The sequence below is a fragment of the Stegostoma tigrinum genome, chromosome 18 (genome assembly GCF_030684315.1).
Source record: "Stegostoma tigrinum isolate sSteTig4 chromosome 18, sSteTig4.hap1, whole genome shotgun sequence".
Classification (NCBI taxonomy): domain Eukaryota; kingdom Metazoa; phylum Chordata; class Chondrichthyes; order Orectolobiformes; family Stegostomatidae; genus Stegostoma; species Stegostoma tigrinum.
This window is the reverse complement of record NC_081371.1, coordinates 11,052,226-11,070,657: the sequence shown is the minus strand read 5'-3', so window position 1 is coordinate 11,070,657 and position 18,432 is coordinate 11,052,226. Positions and strand designations below refer to the sequence as shown.

The window sequence follows — 18,432 nt, the reverse complement described above, 5'->3', positions numbered from 1 at the left end:
TGAAACTGATTTTATGTCTTTACAACCCCTGTTGGCAGTGTTGAACACTTTATGCATCAGCATTATATTCATTCTTGTAACAAGTAACTGACTGGATAGCTGGAAGGAATACAGTAGATATGGGTTATGACTGCATCTTCAATAATGTGTCCTACAGAAAATCTGCTAACAAGTTCAGATCTGTGACAAAACTGCAAATGTTGCAGCATGTAGGAAATTGTACTTGATCAATGAGAAACAACAAGGAAAGCTCATGACTTGGATTGCTGTGACTGATGAAAGGTTGCCAGTTTGTTCCCCAGGAGTGTATTTTGGATTCCTTTTGTTTTTCATCAATGATTTTGGGAATCAGGAGCACAATTTTGACAACTATTAACAACATCAATTTACAAAAATCATCAATCAGACATTGTTCATTCACTTGGTTACTGTGGACTACTGTTGGTAATGTTTTGGTAGGAAAGGCAATAGATGAGAGGTTATGGTCAATAGAACGATGTCGTAGGGCCTGAACAAATAAGCAGACAGTGGCATATAATGGTGATATCACTGGATTGGGAATCTAACAAGCTAGACTATGGCTTTGGGGAGGTGGGTACATACCCCATTATTCAAGCTGAGGCAAATGTAAATTTCATCAATGAAACAGAAAGCTTTCCTCAGGAATGGTGACAAAGAAACAAACATTGGTTGTTGTAAAAACTCATCTGTTTCACTAATGTCCTTCAAGGGAGGAAATCTGCCATCCTTACCTGGTCTGGCATACATGAGTCCAACCCCCTCAGCAATGTGGTTGACTCTTGACTGCCCTCTGAAATTGCTAAGCAATCCACTGAACTGAAGGACAACTAGGCAATAAATTCTGGTGCTGATTAACAATGCCAAGTGACATGAAGGTTTCTTTTGTTTTAAAGAGTTGAGAGATTTAAGGTTTCTCATGTTTGAATAAAGCCATAAAAAGGTCAGTTGTTTTGGTGTCCCAAGATACGAGTGGAAAAAAAATGATTCAATGTTAAAATGGTAGACAATGGGGAACCAGTGGATGTGGTGTATCTGGATTTCCAGAAGGTATATGACAAGGTGCCACACCAAAGGCTGCTACATAACAAAGTTGCACGGTATTACAGGTAATGTATTCGCATGGATAGAGGATTTGTTGACGAGTTTAAAGCAGAGAGTAGTGGTAAATGGGTGTTTTCCTGGTTGGCGGTCAATGGCTAGTGGTGTGCCTCAGGGATCAGTGTTGGGACCTAAATTGTTTACAATTTACATAGATGATTTGGAGTTGGGGACTGAGTGTGGTGTGTCAAAATTTGCAGATGACACTAAGGTGAGTGGAGAACAAAGTGTGCAGAAGACACTGAAAGTCTGCAGAGGGACACAGATAGTCTAAGTGAGTGGGCATAGGTCTGGCAGATGGAGTACAATGTTGATAAGTGTGAGGTCATCCATTTTGGTAGGAACAACAGCAAAATGGACTATATTTTAATCGTTAAAAAATTGCAGCATGCTGCTGTGCAAAGGGACTTGGGTGTCCTTGTGCATGAATCACTATAAGTAGGATTGTAGGTGCAGCAGGTGATTAAAAAGACAAATGGAATTTTGTCTATCATTGCTCAAGGGATGGAGTTTAAAAGCAGGGAGGCTATGCTGCAGCTGTACAGGGTCCTGTTGAGGCCACACCTGGAGTAGTGCGTGCAGTTTTGGTCTCCTTACTTGAGAAGAGATATACTAGCACTGGAGAGGGTACAGAGGAGATTCACTCAGTTGATTCCAGAGTTGAGAGGGTTGGATTATGAGGAAGGACTGAGTAGACTGGGATTATACTCATTGGAATTCAGAAGAATGAGGGGAGATCTTACAGAAACATATACGAAGGGAATAGATAAGGTGGAGGCAGGGAGGTTGTTTCCGCTGGCTGATGAAACTAGGACTAGGGAGCATAGCCTCAAAATAAAGGGAAGCAGATGTAGGACTGAGGTCAGGAGGAACTTCTTCACCCAAAAGGTTGTGAATCTGTGGAATTCCCTGCCCAGTGAAGCTACCTCGCCGAATGTTTTTAAGGCAAGGCTAGATAGATGTTTGAGCAGTAAAGTAATTAAGGGTTATGGTGAGTAGGTGGGTAAGTGGAGCTGAGTCTCAAAAAGATCAGCCATGATCTTATTAAATGGTGTGGCAGGTTTGAGTGTCCAGATGGCCAACTCCTGCTCCTAATTCTTATGTTCTTATGATCTTAAAATACTCTCTTCAGTTCTGGAGATGCCTTTATATTGAAGAGCATTAAACAGTAGACAGCAATCAGTGTGAATTCAGCAAGATGATGCCAGGAAAAGAAAACTAACAGTTTTAAGACAGTGGAAGAGAACATTTCCTTTGGTTTGGTGAGTCTGTGATTAAGGAGACATCAGTTTAAACCTGAGTATAAGGGTGAGGAGACAGGTGAGATGAGGTGTCCTGTTCCAGTAATTGTTGGAGGAATGCCACCGGGAGCAGTTGAAATGGAGGCTGTTGAATCTTTTAAAGGCAAAGTGATTAAATGTTAGAAATGTTACATAATATGGGGCAGATTTCTTCATCAAAAAACTGGCTCTGCCACAAAAGAGTTAATGACTTCCTAGGCTATAAGAATCTATGGCTGTCAGGTTTATGTAATTATTCCTGAGTGTGGTTATTGTAAAGGCAGAACTTTGAGTATTTCTCCACCACTTCAGCCAAACAATCTAAACATGGTTCGGATATCAGCTCCATTGGCGAAGCCTTGATTTGGGAAGAATGTCTATTCAAGTTCGTGCCTTCTGGCTGTTGGTCTTCATGTCTGAACTCACTGATTTGCCACCTGCAGATCTTTTGCCTCATGGGGAGGACATCCCATGAGGTAGCAGGATCTGGAGAGCAGGATTTGCTCCCACCACTTTGCCTCATCATTAGGACAGGAAATAACAGGACGAGTAAGTTGCCGTTTTGAACAACTGGTGGCAAACTCGTCTGTGCCATGAATAACAATGCTCCTGACTTCAAGGAGAGCTGAGCATTTTCTTTGTCCTCTCTGGAATGCTGGGCATTTTGGAAGTGGAGAAAACAGGATCCGTCTGGGAGATGTTTTTTAGCCACTCAGGTGCAGCATTCAGACATTGAGAAGTTCACTCGCATTTGTCTGCCAGTGCTCTCATTGACTTTGGGGAACACAGCAGAAGTACTTTCAATGGAATTGCTCCAGCACTTCTCTGGCACTGATGCATAGACTAGGTCTCACTGCAGTACAGGAGTGTGATGATGACAACTGCTCTACACCATAGGACCTGTCAGGAAATATCAACAAATTCCAAAATAACTAGAGTTAAATCATTATTTGACTTTTTGTACTGACTACATTGAAACTCGGTTTTGGTCTGCTGTGTTCATCCAGCTCCACACTTTGTTATCTCGGATTCTCCAGCATCTGCAGTTCCCATTATCTCTGATACAATTTTAACCTCACTGTGAAGCCTGTTCCAGGGATGCCTAACCTGAAGAAGTCACACTCCTCCCTCCGGACAAGGAGGGAGACAGCAAAATGGATCTGCCTCCCCCTCTCTCCCTATTTATTTCAGAACCCTCTCCCCATCCCCATCTCTGAAAGGTCTAGGCCCGAAACATCAGCTTTTGTGCTCCTAAGATGCTGCTCGGCCTGCTGCGTTCATCCAGTTCCACACTTTGTTATCGCGGATTTTCCAGCATCTGCAGTTCCCGTTATCTTTGAGCGATAGATAAGCTTCACCTCGGTGCAAAGATATTTAAGCGACCCACTTGTCAGTCCTCAGCATATTCCAATGAGTCACAATGCCAACTGGAGGAGCGACATCTCATCTTCAAACGAGTTAGTTTACAACTTTCTGGGCTCAATATTGAATTCAACACCTTGAAGTTGTGAACCCATCCCTTCCCTTTTAGCTTTTCTTTTTACATTCTCCATCACCCTCTCTCCCCTTCCCCTAGTGGGACTGTCTGTTCTTTCCAGTCTGGCAGTTACATACACCATTGCTTTGCTATTCTTACATTCAGAACACTTAATCCGAACTAACAACATCCTCCCTCCACCAGCAATCCAACTCCCCTCCCCCTCACAACTATTGCATAAATGGTGCCCCCTCTTCACTTCACTTCAACTCTGATGAAGAATCATCTAGACTCAAAACGTTAACTTGTTCTTCCTCCATGGATGCTGCCTGCCTGAGTGATTTCCAACACTTTTTGCTTGTAGTTCAGATTGTAGCGTCTGCAGTAACTTGTTGCGATAATTAAAGCATTGGTAGATTTGTGAAGCTTGGACTGAGTACTAGTTAAGCAGTTCCATTAATAAGTTCCAGCATTGAGTCTTTGAGCTTGTTCAGATCTCCTTAATTTCATTTAAAGCCTCATTGACTGTCAATGTATACCATGGAGATTTTACCTGGAGATACAAGGCACTGGCCAGGCTGTTTAAACAAGATAATAATGACATAATGGTATCAAAAATAAAGCCTCCTGTTACTGTCACCTGAGCAAAGAAGATTTTCAGAGCAGAATTAGCGTCAAATACTGTTGAAGAAGTTTAGTGAAAGTAAATGTTTAAAGGTCTGAAGCAGTCAATGAAGAGAAGGAAAACTTACCAGGTTTCCTTTTGCTGAATTGTGCACATAAACAATTGTTTCTCCTTACTTGAAGCTGCTGCACTGTTACTGCCCCAATTTGCTTCCAGTCCCCAGCGTGTGTATCCAAGTCTTCATGAGCTCGCAGCAGGAACCTACCGAAAAATACCCAATGAGGACAATAGCAGCAATTTCTCCTGAGCCAGCGTTAGAGCTGGAGGATGGATACATTATGCTCTGGAACTCAGTGAGTGCAGGGAAATTGAGAACATCACACCCTGTTTAATCTTGTTTATGTGGCAGTGTTTTACTTTTATTACTTTTCATCCACCCCCAACCCCAGTTTTCTCCCATCCTCTACTGAAGACATTGACTCTTGTTGAGGTGCAATTCAATAGGAATCACCCACCATACTCTGCCTCGCCCACGGAATTCTTTAAGTGTGGTCTTACATTTTAAGTATTAGACTATTGAACTCTAGACTGCATCAGAACAGAACTGTCCCTGCCCTCTCCTGTACAAATCTCCAATGATTGCTGGATAACAAATAGAGATGGAACTCTGTTTTAGCAATAGTGAGGCTGTCAGAAGTTAACCTGAATTAACTATGCTGTTAAATTTTTTTTGTAAAGATAGAGATTATTTTCAGAATAAGCACTGCTGAACTGTGGATACTGAGCAACTGTACTTAATGGTGATTTCACACACTGCCATGGAGGCTTCTGGATCTTTTAGCCATCATTTCACTCCAAAGGTCAAGTTATCGCCTGTGACCCACTTCCCAGATAGACAGTGGCAGCTATCCCATGTCATTGCTCACCACAAGTCAAAAAGATGCTCTATTTTCAAACAACATGGCTGCTTCCAGTGTGATGTGGGCCAGTGTTTACAACAAGTGCACATTACCAATGATACCCTTCCTTAATTCAATCCCTGGAATCTTCTCAGGCCTGAATGACCTTGATTGTGGTGAGATTGGTGGCAGAACCATGTGAGAAGTTCAGTGAAGCCTAGCTCAGAGTCAGGATCAAAGTCCTGTGTCTTCCTACCAACTGTCAAGCATGGAGGCAAGATCCTCACCAGGGAGTGGGGAACTTTTCTGTAAAGGTGGGTTATTGATTATTAATGACCTTATTGGCTTGTTTGCCAGACAGATTTTAATTTTGATAAATGAGAGATTTTGTATTTTGGTGAAATAAACAAGGGAAGAACTCATACAATTAAAAATAGCGCCTTGAGTAGTTTTGTAGAACAGTGGGACCCTAGGGTTCAGGTACATAATTCTTTGAAGTTTGCATCATATATAGATAGGGTGGTTTAGAAGGCGTTTAGCATGCTTGCCTTCATTGCTCAGACTTGTAAGTATTTGAAGTTGGGATGCTATGTTGGAGTTATATAGGGCACTGGTGAGGCCTCTTCTGGAGTACTGTGTATAATTGTGGTCTCCCTGTGAGAAAAAGGATATTATAAGCTGGAGAGGGCTCTGAAGAGATTTACCAGGATGTTACCAGGAATGGACGGTTTGAGTTATAAGGATAAGCTGGGACGTTTTTCACAGGCGCTTAGGAGAGTGAGGGATGACTTTATAGTGGTTTATAAAATCATGAGTGGTATAGATAAGGTGAATGGCAGGTGTCTGTTCCCTAGGGTGGGGATTTCAAGTCTAGGTGCTTATTTTTAAGGTGTGAGGAGAAAGATTTCAAACAAAGACATGAGGGGTAACTTCTTTTACACAATGTGTGGTTCGGATATGGAATGAACTTCCTGAGGAAGTGGGGGACGTGGATACAGTTACATCATTTCAAAGACATTTGGATAGTATATTAATAAGAAATGTTTTGAGCACCAAGTGCAAACAGGTAGGACTAGTTTAGTTTGGGATTATGGTTGGCATGGACTGGTTGGACCAAAAGATCTGTTTCTGTGCCGAATGACTCTAGCTTCACAGCTTGTCTCATTACTATGCAGTTTCCTATCTTATCAAATGTGCTGAGCAAAGCCGATGCTAAGAATTCTTGACATGGAAGTCAGAGCAGGTACCTACTGGCATTTGGAGTGAGTGATAGTAAGCGCTGCAGGCATAGTGAGAGCGGTAAAGCATGAGCCTTGCTAGGACGTGGCTAACAGAGAGAAACGTTACGTTATCACGGAGAGGGTGGTGGAACTCACGCTGGTAGTGTGGAGACAATCAATGACCTGCACTGGCCAATATTGCTGGGCATGCCTCCAGATGGCAGAGATTGCACTGTCCCAGCTGGCAACCTTGGACTGTGCCAGCAGGGTCTGGCATCGTAGACTACACTCCTAGTCCTGAGAGATGTGGACATCCTCACTTTGCATCACCGTTTTTCACCACGACCTCCTAGTGCCTGCCTGCAACACAGGCCACCAAATTTCCCTTGGTTGCCATGCCTGGGGAAAACGTCAGGAACCATGCGAGGTTCAGGACTAACAACAGGCTTTTAAAGATGGTGCCAGTGCCTGGGATACTGGTCAATTTGGAATATTCTGGCACTGGGGAGTTACTCTGGGTCCGGTGTGTGATAGAATGGGGCCAGAGTCGAACAAAAGGAATGCCATAGTGTAGGTAGTCAATGCGGCAACTTTGGTAAGATATGGTGAGACATCTTGCTAGGCCTTGCAGCAGGAGACTCTCCAAAAATATTTGACAAAATTGATACTTAGCCAAAAAAAAATGCATGGAAACAGATTATTTTAATTTCCACTTCTGCATATGTTTGATGAGATTGGCACTGTAAATGAAGCATAATTACTACCAGAAAGTAAGTTGATAGTCTAAAATGAAGTTTTGGTTATATTCCAACTCTATCCTATCACATTTTGATGCCTGTAATTTCTCACTTTGCATTTGATAGTAACTTTAGCCAAGTTTAGGTTAATTGTAGGCTTCACAAACTGATGAGATGAGATTATCAAACAAGTTCTGTCAAGAGGTGCTGTATACATCTTTCAGCTATTGTGCTGAAATTGACAATAATAGCTTGTTTAATCTCAATTTTCTACCGTGTGCTAATCCTGGTTAGTATTAGACAGAAGACAATATGGCTATCTGTGAATGATTGAATGATGTAATCTGATCTAAATTCAGGTAATTACAGGCATTGTTTGACCTTAAATTCACACAGTTCATGATGTCATGTGAGCTCTTCAAACAAATCGCTTTCTGACTCCCAGGTATATCTGCTGAGCTTCAGAAATGAAGATTTACAAAGATGGTGCAAATATTTGCAACACAATATATATAGTGTTTTTTAAAAGTAAATGTGGTCATGAAAACTAGATGGAATATATACATTAAAACAGAATTGTCATTTTGAGTGTGCTTCATTTATCTGTATATAATGCCTCGTGTTACCGACTGAAAACTTGCTCCTTATATGCATTCAGAAACACCTATTTGCATTTTGCATCCAATTTGTCATAGTACAATGTTGGTTTCTCCTGTGAACAATATTTGTATAATACTTGCTGGGAATTTTCTTTAAAATAACTTGCATAGATTTCAAAGCTTATAAACATTTACGATCGCGTAAATATTTTTATGGGTTTAAATACTCAGTTGCTTTCAACCAAAAGTTAGATAACAAAGAATTGTAACTCCAGTCTTTCTTGCTCAATGGAAAAATGCCTTCAGCTGTAATTTTGTTTTGTATACATACGGAGTACTGGAAAGCAATAATGAAACATTAACCTACCTTGTGGTCTTTGCACTTCTGTTGCATGTATCAGTTCACAGACTGAATTCATTCCTGAACTGAGAGCTGTTGTGAGTTGCTGCTGATAATAGAAGTTCATTACAAAACGAAAAAGGGTGGAGTGCCATGGTTGTCGTTTTGTTCTGTCTGGAAGGATTAGCAACTTTGATCAACTGCTGTCTAGCAGATAAGGTTTTCGTTAAAAAGGAGTGACAATTTGCCCATATGGACGTGATATCCCACTGTTAAGCAACAAATACTGGATGGTCGGGTGACGTAATCCAGGAGGCATGGTTATGTGCTGTAAAGCCAAAGTTGAAAAAAATAATTTACAGAGATAAAAATCACTTCCTTGCGCACTTAAGATTTCTTCGTGCACTGCGCTATCTTCAAAGTGCGTAAAGCTTTTAGAGCAGAAGCACTCATTATAATGAAGCAGACACGCACATTGTAGGCCACTCAGGCTGAGGTTTTCTCAGACTGCTTTGAACTGCAGGTCAGCTGATATTTTACCCTGTGTTTGGAATGCCTGTGTAATTACCATGTTTATACAAGTTACAGGATGCCAAATACAGTACAATCTTCAGACTAGATTTTACGGGAACAGTGCTCCGATATAGCGAATTGTTTTCTGTACACCCAAAGCAATTTAAAAAAAGATATTTAGATTCTAGGAGTTTCTGAGGTAAGCTCAGAATGACGATCGGGTTAGGGTTAGGGATGACTTGAATTCAAAATCTACAAAAAACAAATTATGTTGTCATAATAATTCTCACTTGCCTTTTGAAAAGTAGCCAACAGTGCCTCCTATAATGACAAGACAGTCTTACAGCAAGAATAGCCTGTTGATGTTTCTGATATGAAATGCGGGAGGAAATTTGGGTATGTCTATCTCCTCATCTTCCATCCCTTCGCAGTTATTGGCTTAATAAGGTCATTCATTTCAAAGGTAGTAGATCATACTGCATATTTTCCAAAGACAGTTTACACAATGTTGCAAAGAAAGCATTAATACTATTTTAACTATTTCCAAGCCATATTTCCCAGTTACAATATAAATATTAATTGTATACTTAGAAAAAATCACCTTCGATCGAGGCTTATTGGGCGTAAACAAGACAGTGTGCAATTAGCAATGAACGTTAAACTACATATCAGAAGGAGCAATGAAACACAGATTAAGGTTAATAAGTTAAAATGAGTGCTTTAGTAAAGGTTGGGTTTTCAGTGGAATTTGCGTATTTGCTGTATTAACACAATTTGTAACGGACTTAGAGCAGAGTCCTTCCTGAACCTTTGCAATGAAAATGAAAAGTAAATCTTGGAGCCAATTGTACAATAAAACAACAAAAGAGAAAAATCTTGAGGTCTGTTATCATATTCAGCATTCTTATACATGATTCTTTTAAGTTCTTTCTGCAAGTCGGAATTTCCACATGCATTTAGAGTTGTCATAAATAAATCCCATTGAGCTGCTTGTGTGATCTGTTAAGCTTTACTCCCAATTCTCATATATAATGCACAGCAGCACAATTTTAACTTTGAATATATCCAGTTATATGAATCAGCGGATATATAATGTGAAATAATTGCATCCCAGTTCAAAATGATCAAAAATACTTTTTCTTTAAAACATGAGCACAATTAGCTTTTCAATTGTTCATATTGACTGGGTGGGGGTGGGGGGAAAAGGACCATGCAATTTCCTTGTGTTGACTTAAAGATATGTTATTTCTGCTTGCACGTGATGGTTGTTAAGCCCATTACTCTAGGCTCATGCTTTGAGCTCAGTTGCTGTTTATTTTCAGGCTGGCTTATATGAACGGCAACAAAGATGTTCTTTCTCAGTTTTTATCTGTCCTCCACTAGATCTGGAATGTGACTCAATTTATAACACAGCATGTTGCAGAATTGGATTACTTCCATCTCCACTCATAATGTACATTATGGTGATCTAGCTGTAACACCTGTAATAGGGAGAATAATTGCTGTAAGGTAGCATAAACCGAGTCCCCATGACATGGTTTAGAAACAGATTTTCAGTGTTGACTGAAGAGTAAATATTGCTCATAAAATTGGAGAGAAGGCCCCTACGCTTATGTGGTTGTTACAATGGGATCTTTTACATATAATTGATGTGGTTAAACTTCAACAACACTAAGAACAAAGGTTAGGAAACCTGCAGCAAGTAACTCACCTTCTGACTCCCCAAAACCGGCACATCTACCAGGCTACAACTGTTGTCCTTTCTGGTGGTTGAAGATGACCTATTTTATGGATGCTGAGGACATAGCTTGTAACTTGTTAGCAGAAGCTAGTTTATTTAAGCTGCCATATGGTGTTGCATTGTACAGTGTTCAGAAGAACTAATAAAATACAATGGCTAAATGGTAATCAGATGATTTGAAATCCTTGTTACGTGCATATTAATGGCAACATTCTACTATAACCTGTGACATTAGTCTCATGCACAACTCAGGAGAAGGCAAAAAAGAAATCTAATTTGTAAGACTCATCTTTCCATAATTTGTGACTAATAAGACATGAACAACTTCACTGATGAAAAAAAATCAAAGCAATAGAAAAGAATATAAGGAATGATTAAATCAAACATTTGAAACAATGGCAATATATTAACAAAGGTCATGTCACCAAGAAAGAACTTTGAGGAAAAAATGATGGATAAATTAATGAATGAGGCTGGATGAAGGTTAATGAACCTCTGAGACTTCCATCTGTCTGGTCTCAGGACTCTTGTAAATCCCAACTTTCTTCACCCCACTATTGATTTATTTGCCATTGATTGTCCAAGTTCACAGCTCTTTAATCACACCATCTATCGCTTCCTGCTCCTTAAAACCCAGTCCAATCACAAATGTCCAAACATCTCCTTTGGCTCAGTGTAAATTCTAGTCTGATTAAGCTCCTATGAAATGATTTGTGACTTGCACTGCATTGAGGGTGATGTTTAAATGATAGTCGTATTTATTTGGTAAGACTTTGCGTATAGCAATTAGATTTCGTGACAATTTTTTATGCTTGAGGAAGCTATGTTTCTACCATATGTTCTGCTACAGCTCCTGAAGGATGTGACCCTGCAACTCAAAATCACCCCAAATTTGCAGCAGTGAGTAACATCTTTGGTTGTGGCGAAATGACCCTTGTTTCATACATTACCAGGACCTTGCAAGTCAAATATAGCAAGCTTGGTTGCACAGCACAACTTTTTGTATTCTGCCCTGAAATTCTGCTACAATCTTGGGTTTAGAACAGTATCCCTTCCTGTTACAACTTCGATGTTGTCAGCCATTTGTTTACCTTCAATGAATTGCAAGCAGCTTTTTGCTGTGATTTCCAGCACTAGAAGTTTGTTGAGGTCTTGATGAACTTCCTTAAAATTCAATCTATGAATTCAGCCAAAGTTGTTGAAGCAGCTGAAGATAGTAGGGCCCAGGTCCTGTCCTGAGAGGGCCTTCAGTCATTTTCTACAGCTGAGTTGATTGTTTTCCAACAACCATAGCCATCTTCTTCTATGCTTGGTATTGATTAAAACAATGGAGCATTTTCTTCCCCCTTACTAGATGATTACTACTTAATGCTCGGCCGAACACGGCAGTTGATGTCAAGCCCAGTAACTCTCAACTCACTATTGGAGTTCAGTTCTTTTGTCCATGGTTAGGCAAATACTGGTATGGAGCCTAGTCATCCTGGTAGAATCCAAACTAGGCACCAAATAGCTGGCTATTAGTGACCAAGCTCTATTTGCACTGTCAATGGCTTCATTCACTTTGCTGATAATATGGTGATTATTGGATTTGTCTTGCTTTTTTTGGGAAGTTTCCCGATTTTTGAGTATGTCTCAGTGTTGTAGCTGCACTGGAAATGTTTGGCTTGAGCCTTGCACGTTGCTACCAGGCTGTTGTATAGCCTTTAATCTTTGTTGTATTTAATGCACTCAGAGGCGGAATAATATCACAGGGAATGATTTGAGTTGGCTGAGGTCTGGCATCTGTGATTGCAGAGACCTCAAGTTTAATCGCGTGCTACCTCAGGCTGAATATAATTTTCAGTGTTTCAGCCTGGCCCATTATATTTGCATATTCAGGCATATTGCTGAGTGATGAGGCATTTATTTTGAGATTTGTGTATCGGTTTAATGTCAAGTGCCTATTGTCATTTACTCTTTCACTCTGCTCCAAATACCCAGCAGCTTCATGACAGAGATGTGGAAGGCAAAGTGCTGGTTAACATTTCTAATCTACTCTTGTGGACTTTTGTTTTTATGCAGTTAACGAGACACAAAATCTGAAGAAACGTATGGCCAAAAGTTTATTAGAATTTAATTTCTTGTGCTTTGCTTCTAGTGTTCTGTAAGCTGTGGAAAGGGCACCAAGCAGCGAGATGTCTACTGCACTGACATGAAGCAGGTAGCTGTGGATAACAAGTACTGTGAGCACTTGAAGAAGCCTCGAGTATATAAAGTGTGTCGGGCAGGACGATGTCCAGCCTGGAAGGCCACTCGATGGAAACAGGTACGAGCTGATGCAATTCAACACCTTTTTTTAAAAAAACTTTCCTGTCTTATGAAATCATTAGTCATTTCTCCGAACTTTGGGCATAGGCCTAACAAAGAGTCTTGAATGGCCTGCCTTTCATTCTAACACTGTGTCCCCTGGTTCTACACCCCACAGCAAAGGGAAACTTTGCATCTGCTCTGTCTATCCATTTAAGAATTTTCTAAATTTATTTGAGATGTCCGCTGATTCTTCTAAACTCCAGAGAACATGGGCCTAGTTACTGCAATCTCTTCTCATAGGACAACTCTACCATCCCAGAAATCAATCAAGTGAATATCTGCTGCAATCCTTCTATGCAAATATATCCTTCCCTGGGTAAGGGGAGCAGAAGTGTACAAGAACTGTACACTCCAAGTGCAGTCTGACCAGTGTTCTATAATAGGAAGCTCCTGTACTGAAGTGCTGTTACAATAGAAGCTCATCTACTACTTACCTTCTGAATTGCTTGCTGCATCTGCTTATTAACCTTCAGTGACTCTGCACAAGGAAGCCCAGGTTGCCTTAGACACTAATACATTCTGATTTCTTGCCATCTTAAAAAAAAACTCTGCTCCTTTGTTCTTTCTAGCAAACTGAAATAACTCCACACAGTATCTTGTCACCAAGTCACCCTTTCTTGACATATGCGTAGTACGTGACACTGATCCAGCTAGCTCAGAGCCAGCTCCTTGAGTGAGCAGAACCCCTAACACTCCTGTTTATATCTGTCACCCAGGGCTCCCTTATTGGACCAAATTAACAGCTCCAATCTGGGAGCTCATATTCTATGAGATCCACTTGTTACAATCTTGTTACAACCACTACACAAACTTTACTTTTATCCACATTATATTCCATCTGGCATGTTCTTGCTCCCTCACTCAGCCTGTTTAAATCCCTTTGAAAGATATAGAACATAGAATCCCTACAGTGTGGAAACAGGTCATTTGGCCCAACAGATCCACACCACCCTTCTGAAGAGCATCTCATCCAGGCCCATTCCCCTACCCCTGCATTTTCCATGTCTAACCCACCTAACCTACACATCCCTGGGCACTATGGACAATTTAGCATGGCCAATCCACCAAACCTGCACATCTTTGGACTATGGGAGGAAAATGGAGCACCCGGAGGAAACCCACGCAGATACAGGGAGAATGTGCAAACTCCACACTGACAGTCACACGAGGGTGGAACTGAACCCAGGTTCATGGTGCTGTGAGGCAGCAGTGTTAACCACTGAGCCAACATGTCACCCTTAGAATATCTTTGCATCCTCCTTGTAATTCAAATTTCCACTTGCAAATGTTACAATTAACCTCCACATCCGGATCATTGATACCAATTATGAACAACTGGTGCTGTTCCTTGTAGTACCACATTGATTGTAGCCTGTCAAATTGAACATGACCCATTACCCCAATGGTTTTGGTCCTCTGCTTAATCCATGCCAGTTCATTGCCCCATCCTATGCGATTTAAATTGTTTACTAACTTCCTAGGTGGGACTTTTAAAACCATTCTGAAAATCCAAATGCATGACATCCATCGGGTTCTCCTCAGCAGTTCCAGTTCTTTCTTGAGAACCTTATCTTCATCATATTCTCACTGATGTTCTGGCTGTGATCAGGAATTCAGTGTAAGAGGGAAAGGAAATATTTGGGGAAACCTGTCTCCCAACAACCTGTCCTTCAGTACACTTGAGCTAGTAATTGATACATTAATAATAACTTGAAATTTCACTCGAGATGCAAATCTTCCATTTTAATATTTGAAGGTTTGCTACCAAAAGGCAAATATAGCTTGTGCCTGGCTTTATGTTTTTCTCTCTATTTGATTAAATTTGTACCTCTGTTAAGGCTGACCTTTGTCTTAATATAGAGTTTTAGCTGACACGCCATAATACAGGTTTTCAGGGACAAGTTGTTCTTAGTGCTCATACACATTGTTTTAAAGAGGTGTTTCATCATTAATGTTTTCTCCCACCACCCCACACATCAACCAGAAAGGTTTCACTTTTTGATTTCTTCTAATATGCACTGTTCATTTGTGTATTGAACACAGCCTGTTCTTATTCTCATATAATTCACTGTTATAGTCACCAAGAATGAATTCTGCTTTCTCAGTTTGTTCTGTTCCTTGAATTGCTACAGGTTCGGTCACAGCAGTTTTTAATTTTGGCATTGAGGTTTTCATTAATTTACAACAAATCTGCACTAGGGCTCATTGCCAATTTAACCACTGAGGATGTAATGCTAAAGTTCATTAAATCCTTATATATTACTAAGATAATCTAAACATTCACACATTTGCAATAACTAAGTCTTGAAGCCATTTGTTTGCTTGTGCTTTTATCCCACTAAACTGTTCAAAGGGATTCCATTTCTGATTTAAAATTTCATACCTTCCTCAACCTCTGGTCAACACGCTTTTTTCTAATTTAATTAAATCTAGCCACTGCTGTTTAAAAGGTGCTACTGGTAACCTTCATGCACTTATTGTAAGCCCTCGGTTGTCAGAACAGAGAACCATATCGTGTGTTTCGTAATTGTTGAGACTTTGCAAAAGGACACACAAAATGCATGGGTAGGAGTGAAGGGCAAGGGCAGCTTTATCTTGGCTGGAGTTCATAAAATACCTGCCATCTCAGGCTGAAGCAATTGAAACTTCCCCAGAGCCTATCTTGAATAGAGAGCATGGGATAATGAATGAACTGTACCAAGGACTTATAACTGAATACATTAGAGATGATGGGGTTAAAGTACTGGTTTGGCAGGGTTGGAAAACTGGGCTTTCAGTTTGGCAGGACAAGTCATACAGCATGGACTACAATGGAAAGTAAATTGTGTAGGCTGTATAACGGGAAGCCCCACTAAAATGGAAAGTTACCCCAAAAGACTTTAGATCAGAAATCAGGTTATTTATCAAGTCAACTGCAGTTTTAAGTCACATGCTAATGACGTGCATTTCTCCTATTAGGACACAATTTGCTACATTTTTGTACAAGCTTAAATAAAATGCTGGGGAAAAAGACCAAGTTTAAGTTGTAAAGAGATAAAATTGGTTTATTTTGAAATGAAACCTTACTACAACAATAGGTTTGATGTTCGAGCATAAAATGTATACAATTTAGGCTTCAAGATAGAATGGTTTTGGAAGAAATCTGTAACACGCTTTCAGCTTCCTGGGAAAAGACATAATATATACATAGTCCTATCTGATTAGAATGTAATACACACTGTACAATCTTAATTGTGTTCTGAAAAGTTTTAAAACCAAATATGTAGTCTCAATGGAGGGTTGTTGAGGAAGGGAAATCTACTAAGCTCTTGAGCCAGTGGCAGATGTTTTGGATTCTATCTTTAAATGCTGAATAATTAAGCTGATCCACTCTTTTATGAACTGCTTCATGTGGTTTAGTTTCTGAGCTGAGCAGGATTTTTGAATTTTTCTGTAAGTTTTTAGTTGGTTTCAGTGACTCATGAAACCAGAACTAGAAAAAAAAACTGTCTAAATATTACCACTGTGCAAAGATCATAGAATTATAGAATCCCAAGAGTATGGAAGCAGGAAATTTGACCCATTGAGTCTAGACTGACCCTCTGAAGAGCATCCCACCCAGATATAACCCCAACTCTACCCTTGTAATCCTGCCAACCTGCCTAGCCTGCACATCCCTGGACACAATGGGCAGTTTAGCATGGCCAATTTGTTTGACCTTCCAGTCTTTCATCATAATCTTTTTAATTTAATTCCTTCCTATTTAAATTTCAGTGCATCTTATGTAAAACGCAAGTGCAGTTGTCTACTGGAAAGAAGTAATTGTTATTCCATTGAACTCTTTATGGTAGTTGAAGAGAGAACAACAGGAGCGATAAATGTTCCATGTATTTAGATATGGTCACTCACATGAAGAAGTTGGTTTACTCATGATGCTGAAGGTAAAGGCAAAGTCTCCATAGTCCCAGAGGACCACATGGGGCTGCTCTTCCATTAGAGAGAGATGACAGGTGGTAATTTAACCTAGGGGTCACCACGCCTAGGGTGATGGAAGAGGTTGAGAACAAGAATCCTTCATGATAATCTCAGCCAGTGGGAAATTGAACCCATCTGCATTGCAAACCAGCCATCCAACCAACTGAGCTAACCACTTGACGATGAAGACTACATCTTGTTTCATTCGTCTTAAACATGATGGTCATGAGGAGTAAACATTAATCTCCCTCAAGTTGCAGGCCCTATTTGTTTCTCTGGTTGGATGGGTGAAGTTGTGGCAAATAGGTTTTCTTTAACTCTTTGAGTTTTTTTTAGCATGGACTAATTGCAAATATTCCCCTTTCCTGAATACATCAGTCCAAAAATCAGCTGTGCAAGATGCAGACTCGCTCAGTTGTAATTGATCTGAAAGCAGGTAGCTGGGCTGCCCTTGTGAAACTAATTGGGAAATATTTGTTTGTTATAATGTGGCATAAATGATAATTTAAATAAAGTATCAAGTCCAACTTCAATGGAATGAAAATACATTTTTTTGAAACGGAATCACTTGTCATTAAATATGTCTGCAGGAACTATATTCCCAACAGTCAGAGTGACCTTAGATAGACTAGTGGTCTTCCTCTCCTTGGGCACACACCCAGTTCCAAGTGCATTGTCTGCTAATTATGCTACTTTTATTAACTCCATTGCTGCAGAAAGTCTGCTCATTTGAGGAGAGAGGGTTTTGATTCTTGCTGTGAAACTTCAAGTGAAGCTTAATTTCAAACTGAAATTGTCACAGAGAAAACATTCAGAATTTTTAAATGCAAAAGTAGCTAAATCTCACAGATTTCCCTGGGTCAAAATAAAAATATTTCAGATGAGAACCATCATCAGAACAGTCTAAATCAACAGTCTGTCGATTAAATGTCTTGGAGACATGTTGAATCTTAAAGGAGAACTTTGACCTTGAATTCTGTGGACCCATTGCTGTAAATTAGGGCTGAACTGGGAATTCAAACCAGATTTCCAGTTTGTGCTACAGACTATCTTAGATCACTAGGTCAAAACAGCCCTTGTGGATTGAAAACTGAAGTCAGGAGTGATAACTTTTTTTCATGGGAGATCTATTGTGCAGGATGTCTAGACCGTGGAGTAATCAGCTAAGGAAATGACCGTCAGCAAGTATTTCTGGGAAAAATGTAGCAAGGTTAATACGAGATAATCAAACTCATAATTGTGAAGTTTATCCTTTGGGAGAAAAATCTTTGCTGGGCTGTGTAATGATGTATCTTCCATAGACTGACAGATGCTGTTCAAGGTTAATATACCTCTTTAGTATGAGTCCAGAATTAATTAACTGGATATATTCTGCTCTTTTCTGTATTTCAGCTGGGCAAAATGAAACATATCTTCATTCAAATCAGCAGGATATCTAATGAAACATGATGAACCGAAATTTCTGGGACATCAACAGGGAATTATCAGCAGTGGAAAATTTATTAGCGATATGATCTAACTAAATAGGAAAGACGGGGGAAGATCTGTACTTCTCTGTTTCAGCCTTCACTATTTTACT

General features: G+C 40.0%; 1 protein-coding gene across 5 annotated transcripts in view; it reads left to right on the top strand.

Annotated features, from left to right (window-relative positions):
* Positions 1-18,432, top strand: part of LOC125460805 (A disintegrin and metalloproteinase with thrombospondin motifs 20-like) — a 357,534-nt gene that overhangs the window by 288,976 nt on the left and 50,126 nt on the right. For all 5 annotated transcript variants that reach the window (XM_048548796.2, XM_048548795.2, XM_048548794.2 and 2 more), the window contains one exon: positions 12,688-12,855. In XM_048548796.2, the coding sequence (XP_048404753.1) occupies positions 12,688-12,855 (168 nt within the window). The remainder of the gene's footprint in view (positions 1-12,687; positions 12,856-18,432) is intronic.